Raw genomic sequence first — 16,150 nt, forward strand, 5'->3', positions numbered from 1 at the left:
AAGTTATCATTCTCCTGCCCTAGACAAGCCCATCTCTATGAGCCCATCTCTTGTTGATATCATGCTACAGTGCTCTCCATGCAGAGGAACTCACTTAAAGAATTTGGACTCTTGATACATCACGGATTCTGCCATATATACTTGGGAAGCAGAAACAGCCTGGTCAAATGAATAATTTTACTACTAGCTTTAAAGTCCTGCATGTGTCATTCTTGATCTCTATACCCATTCCCCCACTGTGTGTGTGTGTGTGTGTGTGTGTGTGTGTGTGTATCTGTCTGTCACCTCACTCTCTGCCCTCTCCTTCCCTTTCTCTGTTTTGCCTTGAGATAAGGTCTCACTCTATAACCAAAGCTGTCTTGGAATTCCTTATGTAGTCCAGGCTCTCCTGGAACTTGTGGCAACTCTCCTGTCTCCATGTATCAAGTGTTGGGATTGTAGGTGTGTCTACCACACTCAGCTGACATCTCTCCAGTATGTGGTGGACACTCCTGTGTCTCCTGTGTCCTATGTTTTGAGGCTTGTACTGGAATTTTAATATGGCCACACACCAGCACACCCCTATTCTATCAGTGTGACACTCTAATGAACACTGCCAATGGAACTCAGCACAATGACAGTGTTCTGAATCTAAGTGTGTACTGTGGAAACCAGAGCCCAGAGATCCCTTGAAATGTAGCCAGTGAGAATGAAAGATTATGTTGTTACCAATGCTTAATATAAAATAGCCACACCTTTATCATCTAATATGGGCATGTTTTATGCTTCTGTTAATTTTTCCTCAGTGGTATAACTTAAGCTGTGCAAAACAGGTAGAGCCTTTGTCTCTTTTGGTGGTTCTCAACCTTCTTGATGCTGAGACCCTTTAATACAGTTCCTCTTATTGTAGTAAACCATAAAATTATTTTGTTGCTACTTTATAACTGTAACTTTGTTACTCTTATGAATTGTGATCTGAAATGGGACCTCCAAGCGGGGACCCACAGTTAGAGAACTGCTGCTCTCAGGGATCTTTGGCTCCGTCTGATGCATGATGACATTTTTCTGTGTGAATGAGTGAATTGTCTTTTGGGTTAAGCGGGCACTCTATGGAAGGAATGCAATGGCCTCTATTCAGTGGGTTTCTGATGAAGATCAGAAGAGAACCTCAGAGGCGGAGCCTGAGGGAAACTGGACTACTCTTTGGATTACAAAGAGAACCAATCAATGAGTAGAGAAACGGAGGCGGGGCCAGAGTGCTGAACCACAGCTAACTGTGTAGCACGCGCTGGGCGGAGGCGCAGCATTCAGTCTGAAGCTACCGGTGCTGCTGTGATGTAAACACCGTATCGCCCAGATTTTCACTCAAATCTAATCTGATCATAGAATAATTCACTTACCTAGTCTGATGACGCTCAAGCGATCCCTCCCTCCCGTTGGAGGGATGTGCACCAGGCATGTTAACCGCAGAATAAGACAACTGAAAAGCTGACTGGGTTTGCTGCAGCAGGCCTCCAGAAGCGGTGGCCATGAGACTCTAAGTCAGGCATAGTAATAACACCCACTCATGCCACCGGCAGATGAAGAACACGTGAAGAAGTCACGTCCAAGAGGAATTAGCTTTCTTTTAGCTGTACAGCTGTCAAGCTTCAAGCCCGGGCTCCGGAACCAGACGCCTCTTAAGACCGGCTCTATGCACTCATATTCCTCTTGAGTCCCTTTAATGAGGGCTTAGATTTATGCCTGAGCCACTGCCCAAATCTGTGTCATTCCTTTGGTTCTTAAGTGCATACCTCACACTGACTATTTCAAGCACGCCACAGCTGTCTGCCCTCCCAGCCTCTGGAGAACACGATCTATTCAGTTCTTCAGCTGGCCAACGTCTCCCACCCTATCAGAGCAGCTACGCGCTCCACCCACTCCTCTTTCCTATAAAGTTTTAAACTCAGCGCACGGGTCCACGTTGAGCTCCACCCCGGCATGCTGCTGCTCTGGGTCGCTGACGCACAGCCGTCTGAGCAGACATCCTGAGCTCTAGGGATGCCGTGGAAGATGTCCTGGCAGATTAGGCTGTCCAGGGTTCCCTAAAAGTCACCCCTCAAACACTGAGAGCTCCTAAAGCTCCACCAAGGCCAAAACGTGTTTTAAAATGATCTTCCTCAAACTGGACTCCTGAGATCTCTGAAACACTGGACCACCAAACAGGCAGAACAGACCAGCTAATGAGGGCTGCCGGGTCTGTGTTCATTCGGAGACCATGCACCTAACCCTGAAGAGACTGGAGGCCTCAGGGAGTTTAGAGGTCAGGTGGGGTGGGGGGTGGGGGGGTGGGGACATCCATGTGGAGACAGGGGCGTGGGAAGAAGGTATGGGAGGTGGAACAGTTAGAGGGTGCACAGGGGTGGGGGAATAAAATATGGAGTGTAAAAAAAATAAATTAAAACAAAAGATCTTCCTCAGAAAACTTTCCATTAAGGGCACCAGTGGGCAATCCTCTACCCAATATTTAAAGCTGTTTAAATCAAATGAAGCTTTCCACATGATTATGTCACAAAGCAAGATTCAAGCAGCACTTCCTTACACACAGTGAATAGCATATCTGAAAACCACTATCATATCATAACATATACATCACACAACAATTAAATTATTTGGGTCGTGGTGTTCAGAAGTTAACTCTTCAGGAAACAACTGACTTTCTAAGAATAAGTAAAAGTAAACTTAGAGTTGAAAGCAGCAAGTGCAGAACGGACGGCTGGGTTTCAGTGAAGAAGAAATGCAGTCTCCCTGGTCCTGAAAGCCCACTCTGTTCTCCTCCTTTAGACCTGAAGAACCACGTTCAGAGCAGAGGTGATGGAGGTGGAGCAAACGTCTCACTTTGATTTTAAAGCTGGACCTGTGTCTGTTTTAGACGCACTGTAAAGACAGGACGGCAAGTTCCGGGCTTTTGATGGCGTCTGCCTCTCTTGAACCACCCTACTGTTTTCTCTCGAACTTCTTGAAGCTTCCAGATTTGTGCCTCCATGCAACTCCTCACCATATCTCTCCCAGTGTTTGGACAAAGTGTTTCCCCTTTAACTTTATCGCTCACTCCAGCACTTGGAGGCAGAGTGATATTAGGGAAGAAACCTGGGAGCTCTCATCCCTCCTCGGAATAATGTTCCTCTTCCCCGCCCTCCACCCCCCAGAAGCAGTATAAGGTTAGGGTTAATCTAGTGCTGCTTTGTATTCCTAATGCTTACTACTGGCCACCAAGATCTGATTGCCCCGAAATCCTCACCCTCGAGTACACCAAGTGATGCTGTGTAAGCCTTGCTCCTCAAGTTAGTTGGTCAATAAAAGGTTAAAGCCTGTGATTGAGCCCTTAGAGAAGGGTGGAACTTGACAGAGTGGGCGGGTCTCAGGAAAGACCAGAGGAGAGAACTATGGAGACAAAGGGAGGATGGGACTGCTGAGAGAGGAGATGGACCATGAACACATGGTCAGGAGAAACAGGTAGCAAGGGACACATGGCTGGGATGTAATAAAGTTTGTGAATAAATACCAGGACTATGTGTCTTTTATACAGGCTAGCTAGAATATATAATTGGTTTTACAGTATAGGTCATGAGAGAAAATGACCTCTCATGCTGAGAGAAAACCTCCTCTCTATGAAAATGAGTGTAGGGTAATTATTCACCTCCAACAAGAAGAAACTGCGATTGTAAGTCTATTTGCCCAGTAAGTCTGCCACACAGCGCTTGCGCAGAGCAACTTGTCACCAGCAATTGGGATTTAATCTATCTACTATCATTCCCTTCTCTAATTTTAACCGTGGGGAAGGAACATGAAAGATATCTGAGAGGCACAGTAGAGAGAAGGCATGAGGAACAGAATGTGAAAAATACTTGTGTTTAGGATCTGTGAGCCACGGCTCTGCGCAGGCTCAGAGAAGGCATTTGGTAGCCAAGTTGTTTTGGTAGTGAAGCTGGTCTAGGTGAGCATTTTTAACCTTGAAGGCTGCCACAGTGTGGTGATTTTACCCAGCAAGTGTGATTTCCCGTGGAGGTTCCTTCCTGCCCTCCTTGCGCCTTAGAGAATACCTATTTAGACACTTTGAAGCCAAAGTCATTGGAACCTCCGCAGAAATGTGGTTGCCATTGACTGGAGCGAGAGTCCTTCAGGGACACCATCATATTGACCCACTACCAAGGGACTGTTAACAGTGACACACGCAGGAGATGATCATAGCTGTCACCTGTGTTGAAAACATGCAAATAGGCAGGAAAAATGGTATTCCTATAATGAAGTACCTAGTATGCTCAGGACTTTATGGAAGATGTGCACTGTGTCTGCAGGAAGGGAAGACAACAGAGAATACCACTGCCTCAGCCGTGCCTTGACTCCTGCCCGTCATTTTCCAGTCTTCAGAGAATCTACCTATGGTCTTTAAACAGCAGAAATCCCTCTCGGACTCCAACCACACAGACTGCAGGGGGTGTTTCAGAGTGACATTGTGTGTGGCTAAATAGCCAGCAGCAGGCTTGTGGGAGTCCTCTCCAGCTCCCGCAGCTGTGTAAGTCACAGCAATGCCCCAGCAGCAAGCTTTGTGTGTATTTGGGGGGGGAGGGGTTCAGTAAGGACCTCAGATTCTGCAGCTGGGGTCTTCAGTCAAAGAATAATTTATAAGACTTTCAAGTATAAATGGGAAAAGTATGTACTAATTATTCAATTTCCATGGCAACTGGGTCCCCATGAAACGTAGAGCACTCTTGAGGTTCTAGCTTTCAGGAGATATTTCAGGGAAGCCAGTAGGACACACCAAATTCCACACTTACTGTTCCCAGAGTGAACAGCAAAGACTCTAGCCTTGACTTCAAGGGGCCCCTCTTCAGTACTTTGTGCTGTTTAAACCTACACAGAGAACAGCCAACCCCTAGGCAACCACTTCTGTTTAGGCCACATTCCAGTGATGCTGGCCTAATCACAGACCCCGAGAAAGCTTAATCAGGCCCCTTTAGCCCATGCCAGAATTGTCCTGTTGGAAAGGAAGTGTAAATTAAGGGATCAAGCAATCGTTGGCCCGGCTTGCTTTCAGTCAAAACCGAGCAGTCCCAACAGAGTCTAAGCACAGGTTGTGAGTTTCAGAACAAACAAATCTTTCAGAAGCAGAAGTCAGTATTTTTCCCCCACATACTATTGTGTTCTATTATACTGGCAGCGGTAGATACTGAGTTCAGAGGCTTTAGCTTTGTCTGGGGCACATGATTTACATCTTGGTATTAGCTTACTTCAAAGAAGTATGGCTGTGGGGGCCACAGCTTTGACAACTTTACCAGCCCACTTCCACGCACTAAACCACTGGTTCTCAACCTGTGGGTTGAAACCCCTCTTAGGGGTGGGACAAATGACCCCCCCCCATGGTCACCTAACACCATCAGAAAATGCAGAGGCTTACATTATGACTCATAACAGTAGTTATGAAGTAGCAACAAAATAATTTTACAGTTGGGGACCACCCAGCATGAGGAACTGTATTAAAGGGTCACAGCATTAGGAAGGAAGGGTAGGCAAATTATTTAATTCTTCTAGACTTCAGGACTGACTCTTCGAATTTGTCCGAGAGCTGAGTAGACGTCTGTTCATCTGCAGAGCGTAACTGCTGTAGCCTGTCACGGGCATCTTCGTCACGGGCATCTTCCTGCGTGGACGTGCATTTCCTCCCAATGCAGAACCTCTGAGATGACCTCAACGTACGAGGCGAGGGGGGGAGAAAAGGGATTGCAAATGGGAGAGATGAGATTTTGCAATTTAAACTACACAAGAAACTTCTATTTATTTAGTTACTAGCGTGTGGCTGGATCCACTTTACAGCCTTCCGAGGGACCAACTATCTACCACTCACCTACAGCCCTGAATGTGACAGCCTGGGGCTGGAACCTGAGTGTTAATGAGAATTCCCAGACAGCAGCTGTGTCTGCAGATTGACTGATTAGAAGTGGGAATGTTACGGGTGCAAATGCTATCCTCTCTGCTGGGGCAGGCTAGCTTGAGCCCTCTGAAAACATCACCCTGCTTGTCACCTGAGCATTTTCAGATGTCATCTGAATGTTGTGCTGGTCTCCTCAGGGCTTCAGATGCCTCAGGACCATGACTGGTGAGGGTTGGTGTCCTGTTGCTATGGGACACTCAGCAGCATGCGTCCTACACCTGAACAGCTGAAAATCAGTGCTGAGAGAACAGGCCTCAAAACCAAGCAGCTGCTCTGAGCTCAGCTCTCAAGTCCTGGATGAACAGATTCGAGAACCCTTCTCTGTGAATGTGAGTGTTCACACGTGTGTTCGCACATGCATCTGAGTATGTATGTGTGCGTGCACCATAGACAACCTAGAATGTCATTCCTCAAGATACTGCCCCTATTTTCTTGAGGCAGTATCCTCACTGGCCTGGAACTTACCAAGTAGGCCAGGCTAGGCGGTCGGAGAGCCCTAGAGATGTGCCAGGCTCCGCCTCCCCAGACGCTGTCATTGTTGTTGAGCACAATGCTCAAGGACCAGCGGCAATGTCTGGGTTTTTTTAAGTGAATTCTGGGAATTGAACTCAGAGTCACAACAAGCACTTTACCAACTAACAAACAAACCTCCTCACACCCTGATTGGCACACCCTTTACATGCACCTATTCCACAGACTGAAACTAAGTAAATCAAATGCAAGACTAAAATCTTGTGTGTCTCTTCTGATACCTGAGCACTGGGAGGTTATTTTTTTTTTCCAAACATAAGATATTAAACTGGTAAAAATTCTCCTCTATCAATGCATAATCTGACCTGTGGTGACCGATCAAAAGATTTACACTGGTAAGTTCCCATGAGCACTGAGACAGGAGTGCCCAACTCTAGTCAGCTGAAAGCCATGCTAGGAACTTCATTTAATAGTCAGTCTAGCGTCACCATCTAGGACTTACACTGACACATCCAGACAAACATATTAGAAAGAAAATGTAAGTTAAATATTATAAGGTGTACTACTAATGAAACATGGGCTTAATAGGACAGGAATATATAAGTTCAGTGGTTTTATTGCAGTTAGAAAAATTATATTATGAAAGATACAAAAAAAATCACAATTATAATTATTTGTTTATTTTACAATCAGTATGCCATCTTTTACCATTATGGCTTTAAATTTTCACTCTACCCAACAGGTGTCAGAGAATAGTTTAGTCCATGCCTTAATAAAACAGTTAAAATATTTACAAATTCAAAATAGATGTTTTCATAACTGAAAAGTTCACCTGAGAATTCACTGTAACATTTGCTTCTCTTTTTTTCCAAGTTGTTGACGTGGCTGAGTACCCTCACGCCGTCACCCCGCCATCCCATCTCCGCCATGCCTGCATCACATATGTTCAGTTCCTAACTTGAAGGTGGCTAAGCATCAAGCTACAGCAAACTGTTATAAAGCTTGCAGGTGGCCAACCAGTGTTATATCCGTATTTATTCTGAATATAACAATTTAACAAATCATTTTGATTGTAGCTATAGTATTCAAATAAGGGGCAAAAATTTAAGATGACATTATTGTATTGAGTCAGACATGACAGCTTAAAAAAAAAAAAACAAAGCCCCACCAGGCCTTGAGAAGGCCAGCTCATACAATAAGGAGCTCCAATTGTGGCAATGCAAAACACCAACTAAAACCACTGTCCAAGCTCTGCATGAAGGAAAAGGTGTACATATACTGCACACATATTATCCTATCATTTGTCTTCAGCACCCCTCACCCCCCAAAAAGTATTTCCTTAAAACAAATCTTCTTAGAAAAGAAAATGTTCTAGAAGTTCACGTTAAAATAGGCATAAATGTATAATGCTATGCAATATATTTCTATTATTACCCACTTTATGGCCCAAAGACAAAGGTAAAACCTGTCCTGTCCACCTAATACAACTTGAAAATCACAAAGGTATGAGGTAGTGTAGTTACTTGTATTACATGCTGGCTGTTAAAAGTAATGCTAAATTTTAAGAAATATTACACTTGGCCAATTACCAGACACCATTAAAATTAACCCTTAATGCTAAACTGTTCATAGATAGAAATTTAAACCAAGTGTCTTAAAAAATATATCTTTAAACTGAGGAGAGAACTGGGTTTTATCATAAAATGGTAAGTAACTTTTCAAAGCAAATATTTACATTGAAAGCAAAAGATCTGACATATTTACATACAAGAACTGATGGCAGACAGCCTAGTGTACAGTGAGGTAGGAAATCCATTGGCTTGTATAAGATTTTACACTTTGTAAACCAGAGAAGTTTTCATATTATTTTATGTTAAGTTGAAGTCTAAACTTACAAATACCAAATAGCTGCATGGGGACATATACATACAGATGTATATGTGTGTGTGTGTATGTGTGTGTGTGTGTGATGTATATGTATGTACATTACATATGTATATATATTCATGGGTGTGTATATATTATACACACACACACACACAACTCTTTTGTAACATGGGATGCATTATCACACAGTGAGCACTCTCTCCCAGGCAAACTGAGTGGACTATTCAGAATTTCTAGAAAATAATTCCAATTTAATTTTCTCTTCCAAAGATGAGACACAAACTACCCTCCTCCCTCCCTTGCTGCACTCCAAGAAAAAGGGCAGTATCTGCTAACTAACTATGAAATCATGAGATATTGCTGCTGGTCCCCGTATCTTCTCATGGCAAACATCAGCTTGCCAGTGACTGGATACCACTCAGGGTAGTGTGCACGCTCTCCCATGCCTCAATCCCTCCCTCCCCGTCCCTCTGTCCCTCTGCCCTTCAGTAGATGCAGCATGCAGTGAAGCATCTCTTTCAGGCATGTGACCTGGAGAGATGCAGTCCATTGGCTCTTCCCCTGCCCCCGACCAGGACTCTGTAAGTGCTCCTGGAGCGACTGCAGACTCCCTTGTTGATGTCTGATACAGAGCGGCTCAGACTTCAACCTTCCAACAGGTTAGAAGAGCCTGAGGGTCAGACCCTCCCCGGCTTACTGAACCGGGGATTCTATGTACCCGAGGCACACAGAGCAGAGTTCAGAAGACTTTGAATGTCCTGTTTCAACTGCAACCTGCCTTCTGAGGTCAGGACTGGATATCCCACATTCCGGTGCTCAGAATGTCTCCCATTTTAAGGCATCGCACATTCCTTGAACAGGGATGTGGAACCTGTATAAATAAGGTTTTGTTTCCACTGCTGAGATCTACAGGATGAGATTCCAGAATGGCTAAGAATCACTGCAAAACATTACAGGGCCAACTGCTCAGACTATTCTCAATTCATATTCCACCATTCCAACATTAAATAAGCACAAAATTGATCTTTCAATGTCTAGTCAAACTGGTGTGTGTGCCTTTACACCATACCAAATGTGGGACTAGGAAAAAAATAATAAAAGGATTAAATCTGGTTTTCAAGTGCAAACCCATAATGGACAGAGATGGAATTTTGTCATTTCCAATGTAGGCAGAGCCTCAGATCCATGCTTGCCTCCAATGCAGCTTTTTGACAGACCACAGTCTTCACCAGGATGCCAGTGAGCTGCTCTTCTGGTCAGTGTAGACATCCCCTCTCCTTGGCCCCAATGCCCTCATGGCCATTGGTGACCTGCACTGAGATGACCGACAGACACCGCTCTGACCTGAGGCAACTATGGTTCTAGCCAGACTGTGCGCCTCAGGACACTTCAGCCTAACTCCCAACTTCTTCCTCCATCGGACAATAAAAGCCAGGGAACAGAACGTTCCTAACAGCCTAGACAAGGGAGAGACTAAAGAGAGGAGCAGAAGCGAGAGCAGGGAACGTTTCACTTCCTAGTTTGTGCAGCCAAAACTCCTGGTGAATACTGAGGACAGCAGAGGCCAGGGCTCAGGCGAGCTGCAGCCTCTGACCAGGCCCTGCCAGGACAGCCTCAGCGTCACCAGGTCCAGCCCGTGCTGGACTTTGGTAGGAGCTGAGGAGCAGAGCATTAGAGTTCAAAGGACATTTCTTTTCCACATTACAGCTCTGCATAAACACTTAGTAAGTACCCCACTTCTGGGGAGATCACCCCTGCATTGCTTAGGGAGGAGTCTTCTTTCTGATCAGTAGGTTATCCACAGCCCATGAGCACTGTGTGCAAATGCTTCGAGCTGTTGAAATGGATACTGTGGCTTCCATCACTGAGGAGATCGTTACCTGGTCACTCTATATTTTCACATACGATTTTCCATCATCATCCAAGCGATAGAACATGATATCTCCTATGAAAACCAAGGCGAACTCAGGGTCACCTTAAAGAGAAATTCCCTCAATAGGAAGCTACCAGGAGGAAGCAGGGCTGCTAAGCAAGGAGGCATGGCCACATAAGGCCCACAAGACAATGCCAGGATGTCAGAGGGAAACCCACGGGCTGAGGGACGCTCGAGTGGCCTACTCGTCCGTAGTACACTTGTCAGACATCTGCTGACAGAAGTCTGAGATGCCCGCACTCTGCCGACAGGGTTCCAGCAGCGTGGCAGGCTCCGGGGCAGCTGCGGTGTGTGGCTGGGACTCCTGCACGGGCTCCTGGGTGGCCGTGCTGCTTCCTTGCCCACAGGGAGGTGGTGCGGTCAGAGGCATGTCAGACACACTGAAAGCTGAAGCAAAAGCAAGCTCACCATCGGGGGTGCTTTTTCCTTTCTCAGAAATTAAAAAGGAGAGCGGGCAGTCGGAGGCCGAGTACTTGGCGAGGATCTGAATCTGCTCTGGGCTCAGGGCCGCCTCCTTGCACACTTGCTGACAGAGTCCAGTAAGGTTCTGCTTTGTCTCCCCCAGCGTTGACAAAATGTGATCTCGCTCCTTCAGCAAGCTTTCCTTCTCACTTTGCTGTGCAGAGGGGAGAGAGAACACAGCGGTGTTTATTGTGTCCACTGACGTCTCTAAGGCGATCAAACACTCAGTGTCTACAATGTCTTCTGCAGTAAGATCATGCTGAATACTACCTATCAACTCAAATACACACCCACGTCAACTCACCACATACACACTCGCAGTGTTCGCTGCAGCACTACTCACAATACCTAAGTCAGGCTGAGGTGCCCAACCACAGAGGAGGGTGGCGTGCACCGGTACACAGTGGAGTCCTTCTCACCATAAAGGAAAATGAGGTTATGCTGTTTGCAGGAAAACTGAAGTTTACAATAGGCGAATTAAGCCAGTGTTCAAAACACAGATGTTCTCTCTCATATGTAGGCCCTAGATTTTTATATAGACACATAAAAAATCCCGCATGATATAGAAGCAGAAACACATCTAGAGGAACAAAGAAGACTAAAGGGAGGGAGGGAAGAGGGGGATGAGGATATTCACAGTGTACAACACACCACGCTTGTGTGACAGGGGCCTCATGATGTATGCAGTATACGCACTACTCCACATACACAGTAGTCCATGTACAAGGTATACAGAAACTAAAAACTGAACACAGAAACACACAGACACAGACACACACACACATACACACACACACCATAAAATGCCCAAGGCTCATGATCCTTCATCTAAAACTCCTAGAGTCAGTCCTTATGTTGGAAATTCCACACAGGTGTGCACACAAGTGTGTGTATGTGTGTGTGTTTGAGTGTGTAGTTAGCACCCACAACCAGATCTTTATACTCTTAAATGAAACACTGAAATATCAAGTAAGGAAAGAACTTGTATCTGGTTATCAAAATGGGCTGGGTTCTGGCCACGACTCCAAGACAAACTCATTGTCCAGAGTGCTTGGATTTGAACTGTGGGTTAAGTACAGGCTTGACCCTGTGTGGAAAACCAACACTGTTCCTAGTTTGGCCCCTAAAACTTACTTCACTGTAAGACTCAGCTAATGCCTGCCTTCCTGAGATCTGACTGTGAGCCCAGGATTATGGTCAGTATCTTAAATATGCAACCTTAGGTATAGAATCCATGCAGTGACTTGGTTAACAGGAGTAAGACCAGCATGTCCAGGTTGATGCCTGGGAGGCGAGTGCCCAGAGTGTGAGTACGACACCTGGGAGGCGAGTGCCCAGAGTGTGAGTACAACACCTGGGAGGCGAGTGCCCAGAGTGTGAGTAGGACACCTGGGAGGCGAGTGCCCAGAGTGTGAGTAGGACACCTGGGAGGCGAGTGCCCAGAGTGTGAGTACGACACCTGGGAGGCGAGTGCCCAGAGTGTGAGTACGACACCTGGGAGGCGAGTGCCCAGAGTGTGAGTACGACACCTGGGAAGCGAGTGCCCAGAGTGTGAGTACAACACCTGGGAGGCGAGTGCCCAGAGTGTGAGTACAACACCTGGGAGGCGAGTGCCCAGAGTGTGAGTACGACACCTGGGAAGCGAGTGCCCAGAGTGTGAGTACAACACCTGGGAGGCGAGTGCCCAGAGTGTGAGTACAACACCTGGGAGGCGAGTGCCCAGAGTGTAAAGAGTGAAGGGGTTAATTCTGTGTGCACTGTTTTCCTCGGTGTGTATTTTTAAATCCCTACAACAAAGTGCACCATGAAGTAAGTGTCCCTGGTCTGCCCCTTCTGCCCACCCGCCAAGTGTCCCCTCCCCCTCATCCCGCTTCCTCCTTCACCTCCTACCACTCGCTTCCAATCTCTTGTGAGCCAGGCGGCCTGTGAGCTGAGAGTTAATGAACGCTAACCTAGGGACAAAGGTTTCCCCCGTGAAAATGGCCTGACTTGTGTCTTAGGGACCCAGAGGCCACTGCCCTTGGCTTTCTGCTCACTGACAGGCTCTGGAGAGCCATGGTCACTGGAGACCACAGAGAAGGGCTAGTTCACTGGAGACCACGGAGCACTTTCTAAGTGTCAAACTTTTGGTCCCTCTGGCACAAAACAACAACAACAACAACAACAAAAAAACAGTTTAAAGGTGGCAAGAAGCTCTGCTAGACACAGAAGTTCTTACAGCTTCATATTCACAAACATATTTCTACAGTGTTATGAGAGAATTCAATTATTAGTGATGTTTATAAAATATTATTTATTTTAAAAATGCAATGAATAGGAATTCTGTTATAAGCACATTACAGATTTTTATAATCCAAAGCAATTCTCCAATCTGTTCAGATTTTCAGGTTTCTTTTAAAAGAAAAGTAAGAGCAGGTCAAGAGCCCTTGCAAGCTTGTGTGAGTTGGATCTGCACTCGGCTATTTGGCTGTTTCCTCTGACACAGAATCGTCAGTTACAGACTTCAGATAAAATCAATCTATCTACAGGTGTCGAGGGGGAGCAGCGCCGACTTCTCACCCCGAGAAGACACGTGTCGTGCCATCTGGGCCCTCTTTTCTTTGCACCTCTCGGCAGCTCATCCTCATGGGAACTGAAACAAGACCCTGGGAGCGACTGAGACCCCTCTTTACTCAGTGACAGCAATGCTAACTAACGTCTGGGCTCCTCTGTCACAGCTGAGAGGAAGCCATTCTCAATGGTGGTAGATTAAATGTCAAGTGCTGCTGGCCTTTTAAATTAGGAAAGGTTAACTGTAACGGTTTGGGCTTCCTCCTACAAATCAAAACCACTGCTCAGAGATGCTCTAAAGATTACAGATATTCTGTAATTTCTGTATCTTCATGTAACTATCTATGGATCTATATGGTCCCTCTACATTCACACTCACATTCACACTGCAACAGCAAATAAAAATGCCTAAGAGTCAGAGGAGGGCTCACTGGGTCAAGAGTGATTGTTGCACAAGCATAAGGATCTGAGTTCGAATCCCCAGAACCCAAGTAAAAAGTGAAATGTGCCCATACACTGGGGCTACACTGCTATAGCCCTGGCAGGGGTGGGAGGTCTAAGAATGATTGCTGTGGTTTACTAGCTGGACAGCCTGGCCAAAACAAACAAACAAACAAACAAACACAAAAACTGGCAAGATGCAGGTGTGTTCAAAGGGCAGAGGACAATGGAGAAAGGCCCCGGACAGCCTCTGGCCCCTCAAGAACACACAGGAGGGAGGGGGACACACGTGCCCCCCCTCCCACAGACAGAGGCACACACACAGACACACACACACACACACACACAATTTTAAAAATAAGAATGTCCAACAGAAGGTGAGTTGTGCCCAGGCACACCGTGAGCTCTAGAATCTTCCTTCTGTTCCTCACACTGTAAGCAGCTCCTTCACAGCCACATGTGCGGCAGTTAACTGGTGTTTCCATTTATTCTATTTTGAAAACATCCATTTACCAGGGTAAGTCAGAACAATTGACGAGTAGCGAATCTAAGCAAGCCGACATGACCGCTTCCCGGCATTCCAGCGCCTCCCAAACAGGAGCAGGGGCTCCGAGAGGGACACCACGGCAGCTTAAGCGAGACACAGCCTGGAGGCTTTTTCAAAATGGGGAGGGCGACAGCCAGCGCTTGCTTAACACATGGGAGGCTCTAGGCTCAGTTCTGGGGGGGTGGGGGGGATGGTGTCTGTGTACCCCAACTTCAAACACAAGCTAACTTCTGATGAGTATAATCAGGTGGTCCTGGACACAAACACGCTCTAGGGTCTTCTGAGGCAACTGGACCACTATACAGACATAGAAATGGTGCCCTAGCTCTTGGGGTTCACACTTGAACGGCCTGTGCCTTCCAGAAGCTCTAAGTGTTTGCATATCCGCACCTATCCAAACATGACAGGGCTCCGTGAAGACGTGGTTCAGAGCGCGCCCTGCACAGGCCTGACAGTGAGAAGGCTCTGTGAAGACACGGTTCCGGTTCCTCACCGCGCCCTGCACAGGCCTGACAGGCGCTCCCAGCGCTGGGTACTGCTCTGGCTGGGACATGACTGTGTACCCACCCCAGGGCCCTGGCAACTGTACAGTCAGGCTATGCTAACTGCTCCAGCGCCTTGAGATTTTTCCTTCAGTAGTAAACATCGCTCATTATAAATTGTTAACTTTATACTTCAGGGTTATTTTGTAACATTTGAAATAACACAGCTTACCAGACAAACATAAAACAAAATAAGACAGTGATGGCAGAGAGCTCCAAGTTGTAGCTAAAGTGCAAATCCCATGCGGCTACAGCAGAGCATTTCCTGTGTCCTTAGCCTCGCTGTGTTCTCTCTTCCTTTTTAAAGTACTTTAAAAAGTATTTCATTAAAAAAAAAAAAAAAAAAAAAAAAAAAGCACACACACTCGCACAGGGTCAGCAGTGTCAGTGTCCCTGATGACACCCGGACACCCTGCCCCTCTGAAGAGCCTTCAGGGGGTGACACATGGAGCCCCTCTTGTGATAGCTCTGGTTCCTCCAGCTCCCTCCTGGGGACGTGCCCGAGGCTCTGCTGAGAAGGGCTCACCTTGCAGAGACAGGGACCAGGCAGTGGGCTTGGTCTGTTTGGCGTTCTCCATTACCCCTGCAAACCAGTAGCTAACAGAGGCTCCGGTCTGTCAGGGAAGCTTTCGGGGCACTTGTTTTAGTGCCACTAGAGTGACTGACTTGGAGAGGGCCATGCCCCGTGGCACATATGTGAAGGTCAGAGGGAATTCTCTCAGTCCACCGTGTGGGTCGATGGGCCAAACCCAAGCTGTTGTGCACGGCACCAAGCTCTTTCCTCACTGAGACGGCTTCTTCGTCTGAGAATCAGACTTCTAATGGATTTGCTGTGGTCTACAGAAGTGAGCACTTTCTCCATACTTTCTCCTGCAGCCTCCCCTCCCCCACCCCACCCATGGTGACAGCAAGCCATGAGACTCCCCATGGTGGGGAAACTGAGTCATTAGAGGACTGAATCATGCCATGACATCATCGTGTGTCATACATGTCACCATGTGCCATGATGTCACCATCACGTTTTATACTTCTCACAGCTTCCTCCTTCTTACTTGCTAATAAACACACTCCGTGCCATCCCCACTTGGAGAAAGACAAGTGAGACAGGAAGGCAGGACCGACATTTACAGGTAGTGCGCCCCTTGCCTCTGACCTAGGGTTTGTAAATAACTAGGATGAGAGCGGTAAGAACTGAGTTGGGTTCAGGGACCCCCAGAGCCATGGTCCCGCTCAACTGCACAGAGCCAGCAGGCTCTCCAGGCAGGGTTCTGTGACACAGCAGACCCCCATCCTGGGCTGCATACGTAGGCTGCTCTTAACGACTCCACTCTCAGCGCTCTGCGTGGTCTCTGCTCTGCAGTCACACA

The 16,150-nt window shown here is 46.8% G+C and overlaps 1 protein-coding gene and 1 long non-coding RNA gene across 6 annotated transcripts in view; both read right to left on the reverse strand.

Annotated features, from left to right (window-relative positions):
• Positions 1-5,462: 5,462 nt before the first annotated feature.
• Positions 5,463-16,150, reverse strand: part of Bach1 (BTB domain and CNC homolog 1) — a 36,949-nt gene continuing 26,261 nt past the window's right edge. Inside the window, exons 5-6 of one of the 3 annotated variants that reach the window (XM_052159067.1) lie at positions 10,650-10,857; positions 5,463-5,705 (exon numbers count right to left, since the gene is read on the reverse strand). In XM_052159067.1, coding sequence (XP_052015027.1) covers positions 5,554-5,705; positions 10,650-10,857 — 360 coding nt within the window. In that variant the 3' untranslated portion in view covers positions 5,463-5,553. Of the gene's footprint in view, positions 5,706-7,019; positions 10,858-16,150 lie in introns of those variants that run through there. The other 2 variants (XM_052159068.1, XM_052159066.1) reach the window with 2 other exon arrangements.
• On the reverse strand, positions 10,866-12,867 carry LOC127666263 (uncharacterized). Of its 3 annotated transcripts, none has more exons than XR_007973580.1 (3): positions 12,408-12,867; positions 12,128-12,337; positions 10,866-12,022 (listed from the first exon to the last, which is right to left on the reverse strand). It is a non-coding gene; the product is annotated as an uncharacterized LOC127666263 (long non-coding RNA). The 3 variants fall into 3 exon arrangements; XR_007973581.1 differs by having other exon boundaries at positions 12,373-12,867; XR_007973579.1 differs by having other exon boundaries at positions 12,128-12,232; positions 12,303-12,867.

This window comes from Apodemus sylvaticus, chromosome 15, assembly GCF_947179515.1.
Source record: "Apodemus sylvaticus chromosome 15, mApoSyl1.1, whole genome shotgun sequence".
Classification (NCBI taxonomy): domain Eukaryota; kingdom Metazoa; phylum Chordata; class Mammalia; order Rodentia; family Muridae; genus Apodemus; species Apodemus sylvaticus.